This window comes from Theobroma umbraticum, unplaced genomic scaffold, assembly GCF_002168275.2.
Source record: "Theobroma umbraticum cultivar Fairchild unplaced genomic scaffold, ASM216827v3 scaffold_51.0, whole genome shotgun sequence".
In the NCBI taxonomy this organism is placed as follows: domain Eukaryota; kingdom Viridiplantae; phylum Streptophyta; class Magnoliopsida; order Malvales; family Malvaceae; genus Theobroma; species Theobroma umbraticum.
In genome coordinates, this window is record NW_018397260.1 from 1,313,196 (window position 1) to 1,331,431 (window position 18,236).

General features: G+C 32.3%; 2 protein-coding genes across 2 annotated transcripts; both read left to right on the plus strand.

Annotated features, from left to right (window-relative positions):
• The first annotated feature begins 2,294 nt into the window (after positions 1-2,294).
• Positions 2,295-7,601, plus strand: LOC110416442 (uncharacterized). Its single transcript, XM_021428439.1, has 3 exons — positions 2,295-2,644; positions 3,926-4,006; positions 6,724-7,601. The coding sequence occupies exons 1-3, from the start codon at positions 2,486-2,488 to the stop codon at positions 7,129-7,131; spliced, it is 648 nt and encodes a 215-aa protein (XP_021284114.1). The 5' UTR covers positions 2,295-2,485; the 3' UTR covers positions 7,132-7,601.
• Positions 7,602-13,009: 5,408 nt separating this feature from the next.
• LOC110416443 (Low affinity potassium transport system protein) lies at positions 13,010-17,804 on the plus strand. Its single transcript, XM_021428440.2, has 3 exons — positions 13,010-13,275; positions 13,892-14,541; positions 17,497-17,804. The coding sequence occupies exons 2-3, from the start codon at positions 13,988-13,990 to the stop codon at positions 17,564-17,566; spliced, it is 624 nt and encodes a 207-aa protein (XP_021284115.1). The 5' UTR covers positions 13,010-13,275; positions 13,892-13,987; the 3' UTR covers positions 17,567-17,804.
• Positions 17,805-18,236: the final 432 nt, after the last annotated feature.

The window sequence follows — 18,236 nt, forward strand, 5'->3', positions numbered from 1 at the left end:
TAAGGATCTAAGGAGTTTTTCTATCCCTTGTACTATTGGTAGTGTTAAATTTTCTAAAGCTTTGTGTGATTTAGTGTTGGTGTTTCAATTATGCCTTTGTCTATTACTAGGAAACTTGGACTTAATGAGATATAACTTACTACAGTTTCTTTATAGTTAGCAGACAAAACAATCAAGTACCCTGTTGGAATTATAGAGGATGTTTTGGTTAAAGTTGGGTAGTTGTACATTTCGATGGACTTTATTATGCTTGAGATGGAATAGGATGGTGAAATTCCTTTTATTTTTGGACGAACATTCTTAGCTACAGCGAAAGCAATCATAGATGTGAAGAGTGGCAAGATAACTTTCAAAGTTAAAGAAGAGAGAGTCGAGTTTAATATATTGATTCAATAAAGTATCCTTCTTTTATAGAAAGTTATCATAGAGTGAATGCAGTTGATGAGTTGGCTAAGGAGGTTTTTGACAAAAAAATATCCAAAGAAACCCCTTGAAGCTTTTGTGGGGAAAAATGAGCAGATTTCACTACCATCCAATTAATCTTGATTTTAAGGTTGGACAATGAGTGTTACTAATCAAATTAGTCAAGGGCTTTCCATGGAAACGCAAATCAAGATGGTTGGATTCTTTCAAAGTGGTTAAAGTCTATACTTGTGGTATCATAGAAATTGCTAGTAAGGCTGTTAAAACATTTATGGTTAATGGAATAAGCCTTATGCCTATAAGTAAGCATTTCTTAGGAGGCAACCCCAGCTTTCGAAACTCATATTTTCTCTTTTTAGTTATTTTTATTTTATTTATTTATATTTCTACATTAATCTCTATTTTTTTTCTTTTTGCAGTTAAAAAAACAAAAGAGCCTCCACAAGCATTTTTGACAAAGATAAAGATTAAGAGGAAGAGCAGAGTTTTTGCGCAATTCAAGGAAGTATTCTTTTTCCTTTCTTATCTATTTTAGTAACATTGAGGATAATGCTAGTTTTAAGTTTGGAAGGAGGGGACTTTTAAGTTTTTAAACTTGGGTTTAATCTTTTTACATTTATATTTTTAGATTTTAAGTTTAGATAGTTTATTTATCATTTAATTTTTTGTGCGTTTTGAGAACTTGAGCTAGAGGTAATTGTGTCAATTTCTTTGATTTACCTGTCCAATGATGAAACCTAGTTATTTTGTTATCTTTTGCTTTTAGTAACTGTGAATATTATTTGAGTATTATGTTGAACTCTTATATTAAGCATCATTGTCAAGATGAGATTTTTCACAAATTAAGTACGATATCTTTTGTTTTGAATTGTTGTGCACATCTAATGAAGGTTTATATGATTGTAAATTTTTAAATAATGTCTTGAATTTTAGAATTTATTTGATTTTCTCTCCAGACGAAATCTTAAGTAATACTTAGTTAAGGAGATGATTTACGCCATCTTTTAATCGTTTGAGCCTTTCAAGTCTACCTTTGTATAAGTGTATCCTTAATTTACCCCTTCTGAGCTAGTTTTTCATTTTTTTTGTTTAAACACATAATTAATTTAGCCTAGTCTATAAATAAATTTTCAATTTGTGTCCCTCACTCCTAAGTATATAAATCATTTTAATAAGTGCATTGAGCTAAATGTTAAAAAAGGCAGAAAAGGTGGAGCTGTTGAAAAAGTTCAAGGATTGTGTTAGTATGCATCTCATTACCTACAAAAAGAAATAAGTTTGTGGATGTTAAAATTGTGATAAAAAAAAGAAAAAGAAGAATAAAGTGTTTGAAAAATGAAAACATTGGAGGAAAAGAAAAATGATATACTTGGAATGAAGTTGAAGCTCTCTATAGGTTTTAAAATAATTATATGCTTAGGATGATTTAAACTATAAAAATATCCTTTATCTTGCCTTGACCGTATATAAAAGGTTATGAGTTTGTATTTTACTAATGATCTGTTTTTATATTAAGTAGTAAAAGAGGTGATTTACAATATTTATATTTTGATTTAGTATTGAAACTTGAACCAACTTATTTGTCCTAAATTTTTATAAAATTATTATTATTATTTGTCTTTGTATAATTTTGATATCTATGTTTTCACTTTATTGTTGGAGTAACGTATTTGTCCTTATAAGATTATTATTATTATTATATATCAGATAATTTATTATTATTATTTCGGTTGGGCCCTTAAAATTGTATTTGAACCTGGGCTAAACCCCGCTGCCCCAGCCCTGAGCGCGTATGCTGGAAAAGCTGGAACCCAGATGTAGGAAACGCTGACCTTTTAATCTTTATAGATTCCGCGGCCCAAACGCGCCGCTTATCAGTCGGGCAACCGTACTGTCGAAATGTCCCTCAACCTGCTGCATCCTTCCTCCTAAAGAAGAGTACAAAAAAGGAGCAACCTTTCTCTCTGTTCTCTACAAAATCCGAAATCAAAAGAATTCTCTTTCGGTCGATCGCCAAAAGGCTAAAACTCTGTCGATCGCAGGAGAGAGAGAGTCGGGAAATATGGGGAAGAAAAGGAAGTCGATAGCCACGAGCCTTGATGAGGTGGATCGGACTATGTACGCCTCGTTTTGCAGCGCTGCTAACTCCTTATCTCAGCTTTATACTCAGGCTATGAACCAGCAAAAGCTCTCATTCCAAGCCGGCAAACGCCATAGCCTTGTACTCTCTCTCTCTCTCTATCTTTCTCTAAATATAAATATTCCCTAGATTTTTTTGTTGTTATTTGTATGCAATTTTAGCTTTATGGATTTTTATATCTGTTTTTGCATCTGGGTTTTGCGTTTTAGTACGTTTCTTTCTTTGAGTAGCTCAAAGTTCTGACTTGGATCAGCCAAGCCTGCTTTTTTTTCTTTTTTTTTAATGTAATTATTCTTTTGTTGCGGTAAAAACTAAAACTTTTTTATTTAATATGTTCTTGATGCGAGTATGGTTAAGGATTTACTGGTTTTAAATAAATTGATTAACTTATTTTAATCTTTTGTGTCTGAATAGATTGCATTTGTGGTTTTTTTTTTTTTTACTTTAAAACCGTGTGGTGCATATGATTTTGTTTAGATACCTAAATGATAATTGTAATACTAATTTTTTTCCCAAAATAATTGTTTCATTGATAGGTGTCGATATGTTGTGTTGTACTTTGAGCGAAAAGTGGAACTGATTGTGAGAATATGTTTGAACTTGTGACGAGTTTGATTTAAGCTGATGTTTAGGTCGGTATTGATACATTATAACGAAGGTTTTCCAATCAAAAAAGGCACTCTCTTTTTTCTTTTTTAGGCTCAATACCTGCTTATTGTGAAAATGCAGAGTATGGAAATTGGAGTACTGCATGCTATCTTTCTTGTTTTAGGATAAGATTACGGTTTTTATTTCCTCTGGCCTCTCATAAGTGAAGCTAATGAAACCATGGATATTGCTTCCTTAAGTTTATGCGTTCTAAACCTTGAAACATGTTAGTTGTTAGCCAGTGAATCATGCAACCAGCTTATGTAGAACCCTTAACCAGAGTTTTTGGTTTTAGTGTTGATGAAATGTGACTAAAAATTGGAGGGGTTTATTGGCCGCTTGACCATAGCTTATAAAATCATTGGTTAAGTCAACTCACTTTGAAATCACTGTATTGACTTGCTTTAAAATCACTATATTCAACTTGAGGTTTTATCTTTTAAAGAAGGCTTTGGATGTGAGCTACACTTATTAAGTCTGCAACTTTCTTTTGAAATTGTTTCTGTTAAAAGTAAAGTAAGGTCTACCCTTGGTTCACACTTCATTAAGTGTAAAATATAGGGAATTATAAAGTTTCAGCTGTTATGTTATTTTTTTTTGTCTCAATTTGGCTTCCAGCTTTTACTTTTCAACTTGCTCGTCTGGTCATATGTGATGTGCTTCTAGTTGTGAGTTATCCAGTCCTGCTCTATGATCATTTCATCTTTTTTTCAGGAAAAACTTTATCAGTGGATTTGGAGACAACAAGAGGGGGGATCAAGAGTAACAACAATGGATATACTCAGTTACCTTCAGGTTTGTTTTGTTTTTTCTCGTTTGACTATTTTTGATCTAGCATTCACTCTTTGAATGTGTTTGCTTTGGAGTTCTGTTGTAGATACCTTTAATATATGTGGGTGCATAATGATAAGCTTTATGCCATTTTAGTTCTAATGTAGCTCATGAAAAGTTCATCTAGGCTTCCTATTAAGGTTGAATGATATATCCCTTTTCCTTGGTTGTCTTTTTGAAATTGAATGACATATCTCTTCGACTTTTCTCTGTGTATTAGATTCCTTATAATATTGACAATGTGCAAACCTTTGGTCTGTTAAAGCCATATCTGGTTACTATTCTATTTTGGGCTCTTATCAGATGATAAATGATAAATGTTGAATCTATTTATATGTGGTTTCTTTTTTGTTTTTTAATTGTTCTGCAGCTAGTTTTGGCCACTAGGAAAGGCATACTAGACATTACAACAAGAAAAGCTTACATCCTTATTTTATGCTTTTATTTCAAGTACAGTCATAAACAAGGATGGAAGAAAGTTATGTAAAATTACCAGCCTAGAATCCTGTTGTTCGTATTATAGAGAGGAGATGATTTAATCTAGTTGCATATAAGTTGGTCAATGCCGAGACAAAGCAAGTCTTCCCTGTTGCAGTAAGGTTTTCTACTAACGTGGGGTAGTATTGTTGTGTGATAACTTTTGACCCAATTTTGCATGATTTTGAAAGGGATAATGTCCCATTGAATCCCTTTACCTTAGAAAAAATATCTAATGTGGTACCTGTAATAAAAAAACGTTCACTGTGCTACTGAATTTTCATTCTCATTACCAATGTGTCCCAAGTCTATCACGGTAAGAAAATCTGATGATGTGGTAATGATTAGGATAGACACATGGCATGATCTATTTATTAAAAATTTTAATTTCTATTTTTTAAAAATAATTGAAAATTTTATATTTTAAAAAATAAAAATATAGTATTTTATAAAATATTTTTTTAAATGAAAAAACTCCCAAAGTTTTAAAAATAAATTTTTATTTTTTAAAATTAAAAAACTGCAAATTTTAGAACTTTTCCTTTTCCTTTTTTTTCAAAATTTTAAATTTTATTGTTTAAAAATCTTTAGAAACAAAATTATTTATTTTTTGAAAAATTAAAATGAAAATATTTTAAAATTACATTTTTATTTTTTGAGAAACAAGAAACAGAAATTTTATAAAATAATTCATTCATTTCTTTCCTTCTCTCTCTCTGTGCTTCCTCTTCTCTCTCCGAATCCCCCCTCCTAATGGTCGAATCTGACCAGTCACCGACCAGATCTGGCCAGCTGAGGCCAGATTTGGCGTCGATACGCCAGAAATGCCTGAAAACAGGCCGGAATTGGTCTGAAATAAGCAGGATCTACCAGGTGTTGAAGGTCATTTTCAGCTTACAAATGCTGTATCTGACCTCGGCTGACCAAATTTAGTTGGTGATTGGCTGGATTCTGCTATTAGGAGTGGGGTTGAGAGAGAAGATGAGGGAGAGGAGAGAGAAGGAAAGAAGAAAAAAGAATTTTATAAAGGTTTCTATATTTTAATTTTCAAAATATTTTTTTAATATTTTTTTTATTTTTGAAAAAATTATGATACATGGCAGCCACGTGTGTGCCACATGTTGAAGTTGAAACGGTCCATTGGGTGATGTGGCATTTTCTTGTCACGTGTCACGTTTTGACTGTTTAGAAACTATGTTGATAAATTTCGTTAACCATGTTATTAATTGAGGTAGATTGATACACCAAATATATTCAGGTATCACATTGAACATTTTTTTAATATAGGTACCATGTAGACATTTCCCTAAGGTTTAGGAGCTAAATTGAGCATTATCCCATTTTATATCTAATGATTTTAGTCTTAAATATATTTAATTGATTTTTGAATATTCCTGAATATTATTAAAATAAAACAAATGGTCCTTGTACATCCATAATAAGCTTGGGTTGAACTCCTGAAACTTTGATATTTGATGAATATACTGTTCTCTATGATGGTGGCTGTAAACACATCATTATGAAATCATTGTACCTCTTTCTTTTAGTAACATGACCAAAACCTGTCACTGAAATGTCTGTTAGGGAGAGGTCTGGACGGGCTTGCAGTCAGGTCTGTGTCACTAGGAACTGCTGAAACCCTTAATTGCTAGGGCAGTTGTCTTATGATATGGATTTATCCGTAATAGAGGTGACCCTTAGTTAGGATATGCCATAAGAACTAATTTTCAGCTTCTTATTTGGATGATAGTTTATTCATATGTTAGAAACCTACGATTTAGTAGTAGATGTCTCTTTTTTCGAGTCTGTTTTGTTTATTTCTCATAGTTTGAATCAGAATGAGTTATTGAGAGGAGTTATTATGCTGTTATTCAGGAGTTGAGTCTGCACAATAATCAGGTTTATGCCAACTTTCGGACAACTTGAGTGACACCATTACCATAATGGTGAAAAGTATCGATGACTCTTGGAATCTGAAAATTGTTCGTTAGGTTTTAATATTCTAGTTTTGGCCTCAAAAGATATGTGCAAGCATTTCTGTGTTTATTGCAAAGATGGCATGAAGAGGTTCTCGCTTCTGAAGTGTAAGAACCTTTTTTGGCATACCTGACACTTGTGTTCTTTCTGATCCTTTGCTCTTTCTGTAACTGATAATTATCTTTACTATATTCTGAAAACATGAAAATTTTATGATCTGCTTGCAGAATGAGCTGGACCACTGCAGTGAGGAGCCTCCGATGTCACCGAGAGCACCAAGCCAACATCAGCATTCCCAGCCTACAATGCACTTTATGAATACCAATTTCATGGTCTCTTCAGGGTCATCTGGCCAAACTGCTGGGCTGGGAACTCGGCCTGACCACTGTGATCAGCAGCCGAAGAATTTAGTTTTCTCAAATGCTTTATCAAGTCCTGTTCGTCAGAGTCTTCAGCATTATCACATTTCTCAGGGAGGCTACTGTCCTAATGGTGGTCTGCCTTCAGGAAATGGGGCCAGGAATAATGAATCTAACTTTCTCCAACACCAGACTAGGGATTCTAATCCTCTCAGCTCCAATGATTCCTCAATGGACATGCATGCAGATAGTCCATCTCATGAATCTGCTTATTGAGAATGTGAAGTTAGCCCCTTTCGAACACCCCATGATTGAAACATCCGGACAGGCTGTTCAGATTGCATCACCATTTGTTTGTTGCTGTTACCGAAGTTAAGGAAGCACAACATAAAGATGGTTACTTCATACAAAAATAAACACATAGCACTGGTGACTGGTTGAAAGCGTTTGAAGAAGAATAGTCTAGTGTGTTGTGTTTGCATAGCGCAGAATGGTATGAATTTATCAGTTTATGTGTTTTGAGTCTATTTGCTTGGAGGTCTTAAATTTCATATGTAAAGCCATTTTGTTCAATCAGTGCTCCTACTTATAATAGAAAATATCAAACTGCTTGTTAAATTTCTCTCAATTTTTACCTTTTAAGATTTCTTTATGACTGCTTCTTAGGATTTGTTCATTTTGTCTCTGTAAAGTCTTAGTTCTGAACATTTGCTTTATACAGCGGCTATATATGTAGTGGTTATAAATGTTGCTTGTGACTCATGATATTTGTCTAAACTAATCGGATCATTTAACATGTAACTTTGTAATGCATGTGTAACCATAGAGTCTGGAATAAAATACCTTTCCTAGATTCATAAGGAAAAAGGCCTTGAAAATGGCCTCAGCAGATGGAGGTGAAAACTCTTGAATCGCAGTCTTAAACCTCAAATTCATAGTTGAGTTGATACTTGATGCTTCCAGACTCACAGGTCGGGATAGAGCTTTCTCAAAGAGAAATGGAATCTGGTTTTCTGATGCTGCTTTTGCTTAGATTCGGCGTTCTTTCAGCCCTTCATACTTTGCCTGAGATCAAGGTAAGAGAAAATTAGTTTTTGATATGAAAGTATTATAACACTGTAATGGCATAACCTGCCACCTCAAAAAACTTTCCCTAGATTTCTTCACTCTTACCTTTAGAACACCTCAATCTTGTTGCTTTCTTCAGAATCTCCTCGAGTGGAAAGGGAATCCTAAACCAAGTTCCCTAGCAAAAAGAGGGAATTGTTAGTTCCTGGATCATTTGCTTTGTTGAAATGCTTAAGCTGTCTTTACTTCACTTTTGTAGGTCAAAGTCTAAAATATATAGAGCATTTCTTTTCTAAAACTCTTTTTGGTGCCCAATGGAATTGAGGATAAGATATCACGAACTGCCTAATTACAGTTTTTAAAGTGACAGATTTAACAAAGAAACGAGGTACAAGGGACAAGTAAGCAGTACATAAGGCTTATTGGCATGTGTTGGGAAGTTACATTCCTCCTTGTTGCTGTCCCATTTTAAGTCTACCTCGATTCATGAAAACAAACAAGTTGAAACTTGGGAATAGAGATGAACGTTCCTGATGGTATCATGGGGTGGTGTCGGCACCATCGGCAAAAGCAGACAATGGGGGATGGGGTCCAAAAACCATTCCAAGCTCACATGCAGCAGAGCCGCCCTCTCTTTCATTGGGTTTGACAAGAAATGAATATGCAGCTCACCTACCAGCAATCCTCTCACGATCAAAGTTCCTGCATTAGGGAATCCCATGCAACTTGTTGACCCTTGTTTCCGGCCTGGGAAAATGATTGATGCTCTCTTCCTTGTAAAGAATGTGTCAATAATTCCTCGACACTTTGACAAACGGATTCGCTGCCTCGTGGCCCCACGAACCAGGCTTCTTTTGCCCAATCCCCCATATGCAGGTCACTTCCCAAAACCATAACTCTTTCGACTACTCAATGATTGAAGCAACAAGGCTAGGTTGATTATATTAGTTGGAAGAAGCAAGCTTTTTGTGGTTGGAAGGCCATATGCTTAAAGGGGTTGTCTTAATTAATGCCTGGAATTAGCAGGCTCTGTGCCAAAAACGCGCTTCCTCAACTTTTAACTGATTCTACACTTTAGGCTTTCAATCAAAAAAGTGAAATTTAGATGAAAGATATGATGTTGAATCCCCACACATGTTTGTCGGTTCATTGTTTTAAGTCAAATATATTGAAATTACATCCACCCCTTTCAATGAAAACCAATATCTAGCAAGTCTTGCACCAGTATATTTGCTCTAGGTAGTATCGAAATTTTATTCTTATATTACGTTTAAGTAAGTTTTTATAGTTTTATTTTAAATTAAATAATTTTTATAATTAATTATTATTAGTCAAAATAATATTTATCATTTTATACTTACGTGATGCTGACGAGAATTATAAAAAATATTTTTTGATCATATCATTATATCATTCGATATATCATGTCATCATTTATCATAACATGTCAATATATCATATCAATATCATATGATATAGAATAATAAATCATTTCTCATTAATTATAAATGTTTATTTAACTTAAAATAAAAATATAAAAAAATAAAATTTGTTTAAATAAATTAAAACTTTTCTTAGATAATATGTCCAAATAAATGTTAAGATTGGATAATCTGGACGGAAGATATGAGTTGAGTGCCATGAATGAATGATAAGGTTGGGACAGAATACATGTAAAAAGGCTGGAATATTATGGCCTATTGAGTCTGGGATTGATTATCCCTCTCCCTTTCCCAAATATAAATATTCCTCGAGGGAATTAATTTCGTAAAGATCAGAAACTGCAATCATTTTGGCTGTCTTTGCTCAACATACACTTATAATATATATCTATCTATATATGTATATGTATATAGCTTTTGGGGCAAAAAGAGGAGTTGTTTTCCCACGTTTTCTTTTCATGCCACATTAACTCCATGGTCACAATTGATGTTGATAAACATGAGAATAGGCAGATGCATATAAAATTTTATAATTAATTAATCTCAATTACAGTTCATGGTCCACTTATGCTCCACATCTAGGAATATTTGATTGTGAGTTAAATGCACATTGGAATTGAATAATATATGTTGACCCTTTTATGAGTGGTAGAGGTTTTGTGTATTGGGTTTCATTTTCTAACCTGCTAAAAACTTGAAAACGTAATTTAATTGGTGAGGATCTGTGCTCTTTTGAATTTCTTTATATGGATTTTAGGAATGATGAATCTCCTTTTTGACGAGTCATAGTTGCCGCTAAAACTATAACTAGAATATGGAAATGGAGTTGTGAGAATTAATGATCATTATGATATACATATATATGACGAGAATAGATGATCGATATATGATCAAATTTTAACGACCGAACATGTTCTGATCATAATGAGTTAAAACCCAAAATAGAAAAGATGTTTATTTGATGAAAAAAAGAAGAACAAATTATGAATCCCTGATGGAAATGCAGGAGCGAATTGATGCTGGTTTTGGTTAGCTTCTGAGAAGGAAAAAGCCAATTTGTAGTCCGCGTAGAGCTTTGAAATAAGGGTAGGAATTGAGTTGCCAGCCACTAGCCTGAAATAATATAAGGCGTGGATGCGAAAGTTTGCCTTGTTTCAAAATATTGCAAAGATATAATAAAATGGGAATGCCTCCCCTTTTTATTACTCCCATGTAGGGGAATCATTCCACCGCCATTATTTAGTTCTTTGCAAGCCTTGGACCTCCGCACTCTTCTTTATGTCTTCAACGGGAATATCTAATAGAATGTGGTCTTAACTTAATTATCATCTCTGCTTTAATTGTATACGTCTTGGACTCCATTCTTTTATATTTAGCAGCTTGCATTTCTGTTATTGCAAAATTTAGACTTTGTACTTCAATTAATTATTAAGAAATATTCAAACAAATATTAAATTTCTTTTTTATTTCGTTCAATTAACATTTTATATTTTTATTTTAAATTAATTAAGTTTTTATAATTAACATTTGATTAATTATTTTTAGTTAAAATACCACATGTTATTTTATACGACATGATGTTGATACGGTATATTCATATATCATAATAGATAATAACATGGTATGATGATATGGTCATATCACATTTTCACCTTTCACCTTTCACCTTAATGTCACGTATAGAGTATATAAAATGACAAGTAATGTTTTAACTAATTACAATTAGTCATTATTAGTTATAAAGATTTATTTGATTTAAAATAAAAATATAATTACTTGATTGTACGTAATAAAAGAATAAAAATTTATTTGAATTTTTTAAAATAATTTTAAAGATTTTTTTAAAACATTATACCAAAAATTTATAAACTATGAAGGTGAAGAAATGGTAAAGAGATTGAAAATTTTATAACAGCTTCAATAATCACACGCAATTTTTTTTTTTGACTTAATACTTAAAAAAGTCCTTAAACTATTTAAAAAAAATTCAAATAGATCTTTATATTTTTATTTTGAGCTAAATTAACTTTTATGATTAATAGTTGATTTAGTTAAAATACCACTTGTCATTTTACACTACTTGGTATTGACGTAATATGTTGAAATATCATAATTGATAATAACATGATATGTTAACATAACATAATTGATGATGGTGTGATATAGTCATGTGTCAATTTTCACCTTCCACATCAACGTTATATCAATGACATGTGAGTATAAAATATCGAGTGGCATTTTGATGAATGAAAATTAATCAATCATTAATCATAAAAGTTTTATATATCATTTTTATTTTATTTTATAAAAATTTACATATACGTCTTCCATTAATGTGGGAATATATGCAACCAGAAATGGACTTAAAAGAAGGAAAAGAAAAGAATGATTGACTAAAGCACTGAGCTGAAGATTTAGTGGCTTAATCCTCCCAACATTATCCGCTTTGAGCACTCACTCGCATACATTTCCCTTTCATTGCAATTTACAAGCTACCTTCCTAAAAAGGTTTGGTGGTCCTTCTGCCACCTTATTAGGCCAGTCCTCAACTCTTCTCTCTTTCTTTTCATCTTCAAAATACGCCATCTTAGCTTTCTTTCTCTAAATCCAACTGGATTTACATTTCTTATACTCCATCACTTCTTTTAACTTATAATTTTAGCTTCTATTTTATCTTAAGTTAAGTTATTTTTTAAAAGCATAATACTAAAAAAATGTCCTTAAATTATTTAAGAAATTTTAAATAAATTTATATTTTTTTATTACATTTAATCAAACCTTATATTTTTATTTTTGAGTCAAATAAACCTTGATAAGTAATGGTTTATTAATTATCAATAATCAAAATGCTCTTTCATTATTTTATATTTATATAGCACTGGTATGAAGAGTAAAAAAAATAATATAACTATGTTATCATGTCATATCAATATATTTATTATGATATGTCAAATGTCATGTTAGTGTTATGTGACATAAAATGAGAAATAATATTTTTGATTAAATCTATCATTAGTGATAAATACTTATTTAATTAAAAAAATATAAAAATTTATTTGACTCGAAATAAAAGTTTAAAAACTCGATTTAATATAATAAAAGTATAAAAATTTATATGAATTTTTTTTGAATAATGCAGAGTTTTTTTAGATATCATACTTTTTTTTGAATTAAGCAAAGTAAATAAATAATATTTTTCCTATTGAAAAGGATTCAAATTCTTTTTTTTTTCTCTTATTTAATCATAATTGAGAAAGAAACAATGAAGGAATTAAAATGATGTTAACAGTAATGAGGTCAATTTTTTGTTTTCTCTTTTGTCAAAGTTGGTGTCTTTTATAGTTCTAGAAAGGGATGAAACAAGTACATTACACATACAGTTATAAATTAATTAATGTTTTTAGCACTTCTAGAAGGAGTTAACACAGATTTAAGATTAATTAATAAATAATTAAAACTGGGAAGCAAAAACCATCAATAAGCAAACAAAAGCAGGCTTTTCCTCTTTATATAATTACCTTCCCAACACACACACAATTTCACAGCACATCTTACTTTTCTTTGTAAAGTTTATATATATTTTTTAAAATTTTTGAGAATACCAAAAAATAAAAATAAAAAATAAAAATGGAAATAAAGGACCCCATCGCTATCATGCGCCATGGATGTCATCTATCCCTATCCTTTGCTTTAAATAATTCCAACCAGAAGTTAACTCATTCTTTTGATTTTCCCCCCTCACTCTAAGAATTTTTTTTTTATCGTCTGTATTTCTAAATTTCCCCCCTCTTCAATTATCCAATTCCTCGCCGATTTATTCGTACGTTTAGCTGCGATCGGACATGCGGGCGCCGCCGATTTAGTTCACGGGGTTTTTTCCTACTCTTCAGATCCGTTTCATCGCCATCAGGTAAATTCTCACTTGCCTTTTTATTTTTTTATCTGAATTTTCCTGTTTGTTTCCCGAGAAAATAAAAGGAAATGAAAACAAAGATTTTTGAATACGAGCTGTTCGCTGCTAGTTTTGTCTGTTCCGTTTTTTTTTTTTAATTTTTTTCATTTCAATCAAACAGAGCATTGTTTTGAGCTGGTCCTTGTTATGTTAAAAAGTAGACAGATCTTAAATGACTCTTAAATTAATTTATTTTTTATTTAACTTTTTTATTAGCGTTGATACTCTTAAGACTTTCTGTATATTTATTGAATGATGTTGCTTTCTTTCTTGATTTAGTAATTTATCATTTTTGAATTTAAAATTAAAAAAATTAATGTTAATTAATTAAATGATAATTTTATAGATCTTAATTATGTGTGGTTGTGAAATTTTTAATGAGAGGATGAACATGTTGATAATTATTACAGTTTTGGGGAACTCAAGAGTTATGTCTGCAATAAATTTTGGTTACCTAGGACTGCACTTCATTAGTAACTATTAAAGCTTATTTAAGAGCTGTCATTGATTGTTAAATTTGATTATTTGGTAAGTTTTGGAAACTTCACTGACTGTGAGATATGGGTGGATGAAGGAGTTGGGGGTAGTTTGGTTCAGTTTGTTGACTGGAGGGGAGTTCAAAAGATAAAAAAGTAAAGTGTTGTCTGGGTGCCCCAGATGAGAAGAACTGATGTTATTGACAGTAGAAGGAGGAGGGTTCTTCTCTTCTTCAGCATCCGGGTATAGCAAGGGCTTGACCCTTCTTCTCTTGGGTCAGAAGCACGAGGACAGGCCCATGAGAGTTTCACCGTGGAACCATTACCAGTTGGTGGACCAAGAACCTGATCCTGACCTCCAGCTGGCTTCCATCAAGAACCGGCTCTCCCGCGGGTGCGCCTCTTTTGTCTGCTTTGGTCGCACTTCTGCAGGGCTTGATACCCCATCTCCTTTAAAAGTAGGCCCTGTTCAACAGCAGGATGTCTTGCCAGGGCCACTTGTTTCAGATAAGAGTAATGATCACACATCTCATCTTGAAGATGGCAATAGTAATGCAAGAAAGGTTGCTCTCAAGAGTAGTTTGAAGAAGCCATCAAATAGTACTCCAGTTCCTCTGGAGGATGTTAATGACCGTGAGGCATCAGGGGAGAAGGATGGTGATATCCCTAGTCACACAGAACGAAGAAAGGTGCAGTGGACAGATGCTTGTGGTAGTGAGCTTGCTGAAATCAAGGAATTTGAGCCCAGGTATGAGAAATTTCTACTCTAAATTAAACTTTTATGAGCAATGCGGTACAATTGTCAAAAATATTTAAGTTTGTGTAAGTGCTGTTGTCATATGCTGTTTGTGTCTTAGTTTATGTGCATCATGAACTTAAAAGTAATTCAGCCGGCCAGCAATTACCTCTAAGCTTGTCATACTTTCTCTATTTCTTTCTTTTGTTCTTTTTTAATTTTTTTAAAGCTAGTCATAAAGGTGTTTTGGCTAATACAAAGAGATACATGTTGGATGGCATCTATGCTAATAGAAGTTATGCAAATGGTAGAGGCATTCTTATTTGGCCATCCATCTGAGGAGTATGTTAATTCAGGGTGAAGAATTATATATTACTTCCTTATCTGATTCGCAGATTCATTGTGTCAGTTTTATGGTAAAAAATCTAGCACAACCGGGTTAATAAAATTTAATACTCAGTCAATAAATACTATCTGGTGGTTTTTATTCATGTAAAGCAGAATTAAGTTTGAAGGGGGAAATATTTTCTAGTTGGGAATATTTTTCCTTTAGTTCTAATATAAATATGGAGAAACTCCTTGACATAGCCTAAAACTCATTAATTTGATTTGACAATAAAATCAGAATGAATGTGATTGATATGCCCCCGCCGTCCTATTTAAGTTATTACATAACCAATTGAGTAGAAGACATTATTATTTCGTGGTAGTTGGTGGCGTAATGAGTTATGACAGATTATTATAAAAATTATATTGGTGGAAGTAAAGTTCTGTAGGACAATAAATATTTTCAAGCTTGAAAACAAGGAAAGAGTTTAGAAATGCTGATGGTGTATACACATGAATGTTTCTCCTTCAGATCTCTGAGGTACGGTAGTGATTGCTCTATGAAAAAAGGAATTCTTCAATGTATTTATTTCACATGGGTAACTAATATGTGAGCTCCATTTGTAGAGAAGACACCTGATTTAATATGGATCTTGAAAAGTGAACTCAATTTTTAAAAATTTATAACTTTTTCCACCATTTTTATGTTATTTTCAAATTTATCTATTTTTGTAAGGATTTAAGAAGTATGTTATTTTCATATCAATTTTACTTGATCATCACGCCAACATATCAAAAAGCAATTAAATGGGATAGCTGATTTTCTTATTCTCATCCATACAATGGGTGTTCGGTTGGTAGAGATTCAACTTTAGTTACATTTTGGAGCTCTCTGTTTGCTGTGCATGGAGGCATTCTTCTTTGACTCCTTTAGGCTGTTCAATCTGTTGTGGTATATGAGTGGTGGAACAGTGCTTGCTTGTCATTAGAGTGATGGCTAAAATTTGTGTTGCGCATCATATAACCGAAATAAGGGAGCTATTATTTGGAATATGGACTGGAACCTCCACAACATAAATGCAAATAATAGCAATCTTGCTGCAAACCATGCCTGTGTTCTTTGCTAAAACTTCCCCATGTAGATTGCACTGTTGTTTTAGGGATACACTCTAGTAAAATATAATTAGCTGGAATGATTTAATATATTACTTTTTATGCATTTTTTGCCCCTTTAGTAAAATATAATTAGCTAGAATAATTTAATATATCACTTTTCATGCATTTTTTGACCCTTTGTGTTACCTCACTTAACTCGAAGGTCTTGTAGTCACTGACTTACTCATTAATAAGTTTATTAATTAGAAGGCTTGAAAATTTAATTTAAGTTCTTTCCCTCATTTGTCGCATATAATTTTTATTATCACTTAGCATTTATTTTCAATGTGAAACTTAAATAAATTATCATTGAACACAATGACTTTCTTCACTCTCTTCCCTGCTAATATCAAGGGCTGATTTTTTTTTTGATTAATTCTTTGTTTTTTGCCCTTACCTTTTGGTGTTGCACTCAAATTTAATTTATGTTCTTGGTTTGTATGATTCCTTGTTTTCTTATAACCCACACCTCTTTTCTCTTTTTCTTTAGGGGAAAAAAGAAATCTTTGACTTTGTATAGAGAACTGAATGGAAAATTTAAGGAGTGTTTACCTTAAGAGATGTTTATGTGCTTATTTTTTGGCATAATATTTAAATAAGTCATTAAACTATTCAAGAAATTTCAAATAAGCCTTTAATTTTTTTATTGCGTTTAATCAAGCTCTTATATTTTTATTTGAATCCAAATAAATTCTTATGATTAATGGTTTACTTATTAAAATGTCATTTGTTATTCTATATTATGTGGTATTGACGTTGCATGTTGACATGTCATAATGAAAGATGATGTGGTCGTTGATGTGACATAATTACGTAACAATGTGGTATTTTTCACCTTTCACAAGTGGTATTTTGATTAAGTCAATCATTAGCGTTGATCCAAAATAAAAATACAAGGGTTTGATTCAACATAATAAAAGAATAAGGGTTTATTTGAATTTTATTGGATAGCTCCGGAGCTTTTTCAAGCATTATACCTTGTATTTTTATTTGTTTGATTAGCTTGTCAATAAGATCCCATCTACATAATTAGTCAACTATGTGTTTTTGTTTTTTGGTTCACGAATTTTGTAGAATGGTCAAATCATATGCTTATATAACAACAAATCACCATTTAGGGGTGTCTTCCATCCTTTATTTTTAATTTTCATTTATTGTGTCAATCGATATGTGTGCATTCCATGCCATCAGCATGGGCTACCTAATCAGTTTCCTATTCGAACTTGGTTCCATATTCCAAAATTGTTAAATATACTGAATTGTATCCATTTGTATGGTTTGCAGTAATTCCCTAGCATGAGCATCTGTTTTCAGATGGTGAAGATCCTCTGTTCCTTGTGCATATATATTTAACCTGTTCATATATTGTCCTTGCTTGTTTATTCATCATGTTTTTTTTTTAATATTCGAATCACCTTGTACTTTATTTTTTGAAAGAGTTACCTTGTACTCTCTTTCTGATATTGTACGTTTATCAAATGGCAGTGAAACAGGTGAATCAGATGATGAATTTGACAGTGGAAGCGAAAGAACATGTTCATGTACGATTATGTAGTTTGGCCATTATGTTGAGATGAATGATGCATAAGGTAAATTGCTGCTAACAGAGATTGTGATATGTTGGAAATGCACAATTGATTTGTGGGCAAAGAAGAAGCAAGATTTTTGAATCTAAATGAAAAGCACCAATAGAGAGGAGGCATCTATCTTTGTGGCCACCTTAGTTGGACTGATCTTTTGTGTCCATATTTAATATTTAATTTGAGATTTCAATTTTGTCTTCCTGGGCCTCACTTTGTTTTCTTCTATTATTATTATTGTTACTACTCTTGTTGCATGACTCTGTTGTTCATTGTTTCCATGGTAATTAATGTGTTATATTTTTTTCAGCTCAATCATTTTCATATGTAGTTAGAAAGGATGTTTGTGCCGTGCTTGTCGTGCTTAGAAACATTGTACTACTGGCTTTGCGACAGCAAAGTTTGGTAAGAATGGAGGCCTTGTAAGATTTCAATGGATATCTAATGCCCTTCTATTTGATTTAGCATGAATAAATGTGACAACAAGCTTTCTGTTTTGCTGAAACTAGGTTTGATGTTGAATATCTTTGTTTCACTTTAATGAGCAAAAGGGGTCGTGCTTGCTTGACCCTCATTCTTTTACCTTTTGCTCTTCAACTCTACTTTTTCTTTTGTTTAATATAGGCTTTCTTACCGTGGGATGAA

Bases quoted from the DNA above. Each gene is read 5' to 3' on its own strand.
- LOC110416443 (XM_021428440.2), top strand. From the start codon at position 13,988: ATGTTATTGACAGTAGAAGGAGGAGGGTTCTTCTCTTCTTCAGCATCC. The intron at 14,542-17,496 runs GTATGAGAAATT...ATCAAATGGCAG, and splicing joins ATCAAGGAATTTGAGCCCAG to TGAAACAGGTGAATCAGATG.
- LOC110416442 (XM_021428439.1), top strand. From the start codon at position 2,486: ATGGGGAAGAAAAGGAAGTCGATAGCCACGAGCCTTGATGAGGTGGAT. The intron at 2,645-3,925 runs GTACTCTCTCTC...TCTTTTTTTCAG, and splicing joins CCGGCAAACGCCATAGCCTT to GAAAAACTTTATCAGTGGAT. The intron at 4,007-6,723 runs GTTTGTTTTGTT...ATCTGCTTGCAG, and splicing joins ATATACTCAGTTACCTTCAG to AATGAGCTGGACCACTGCAG.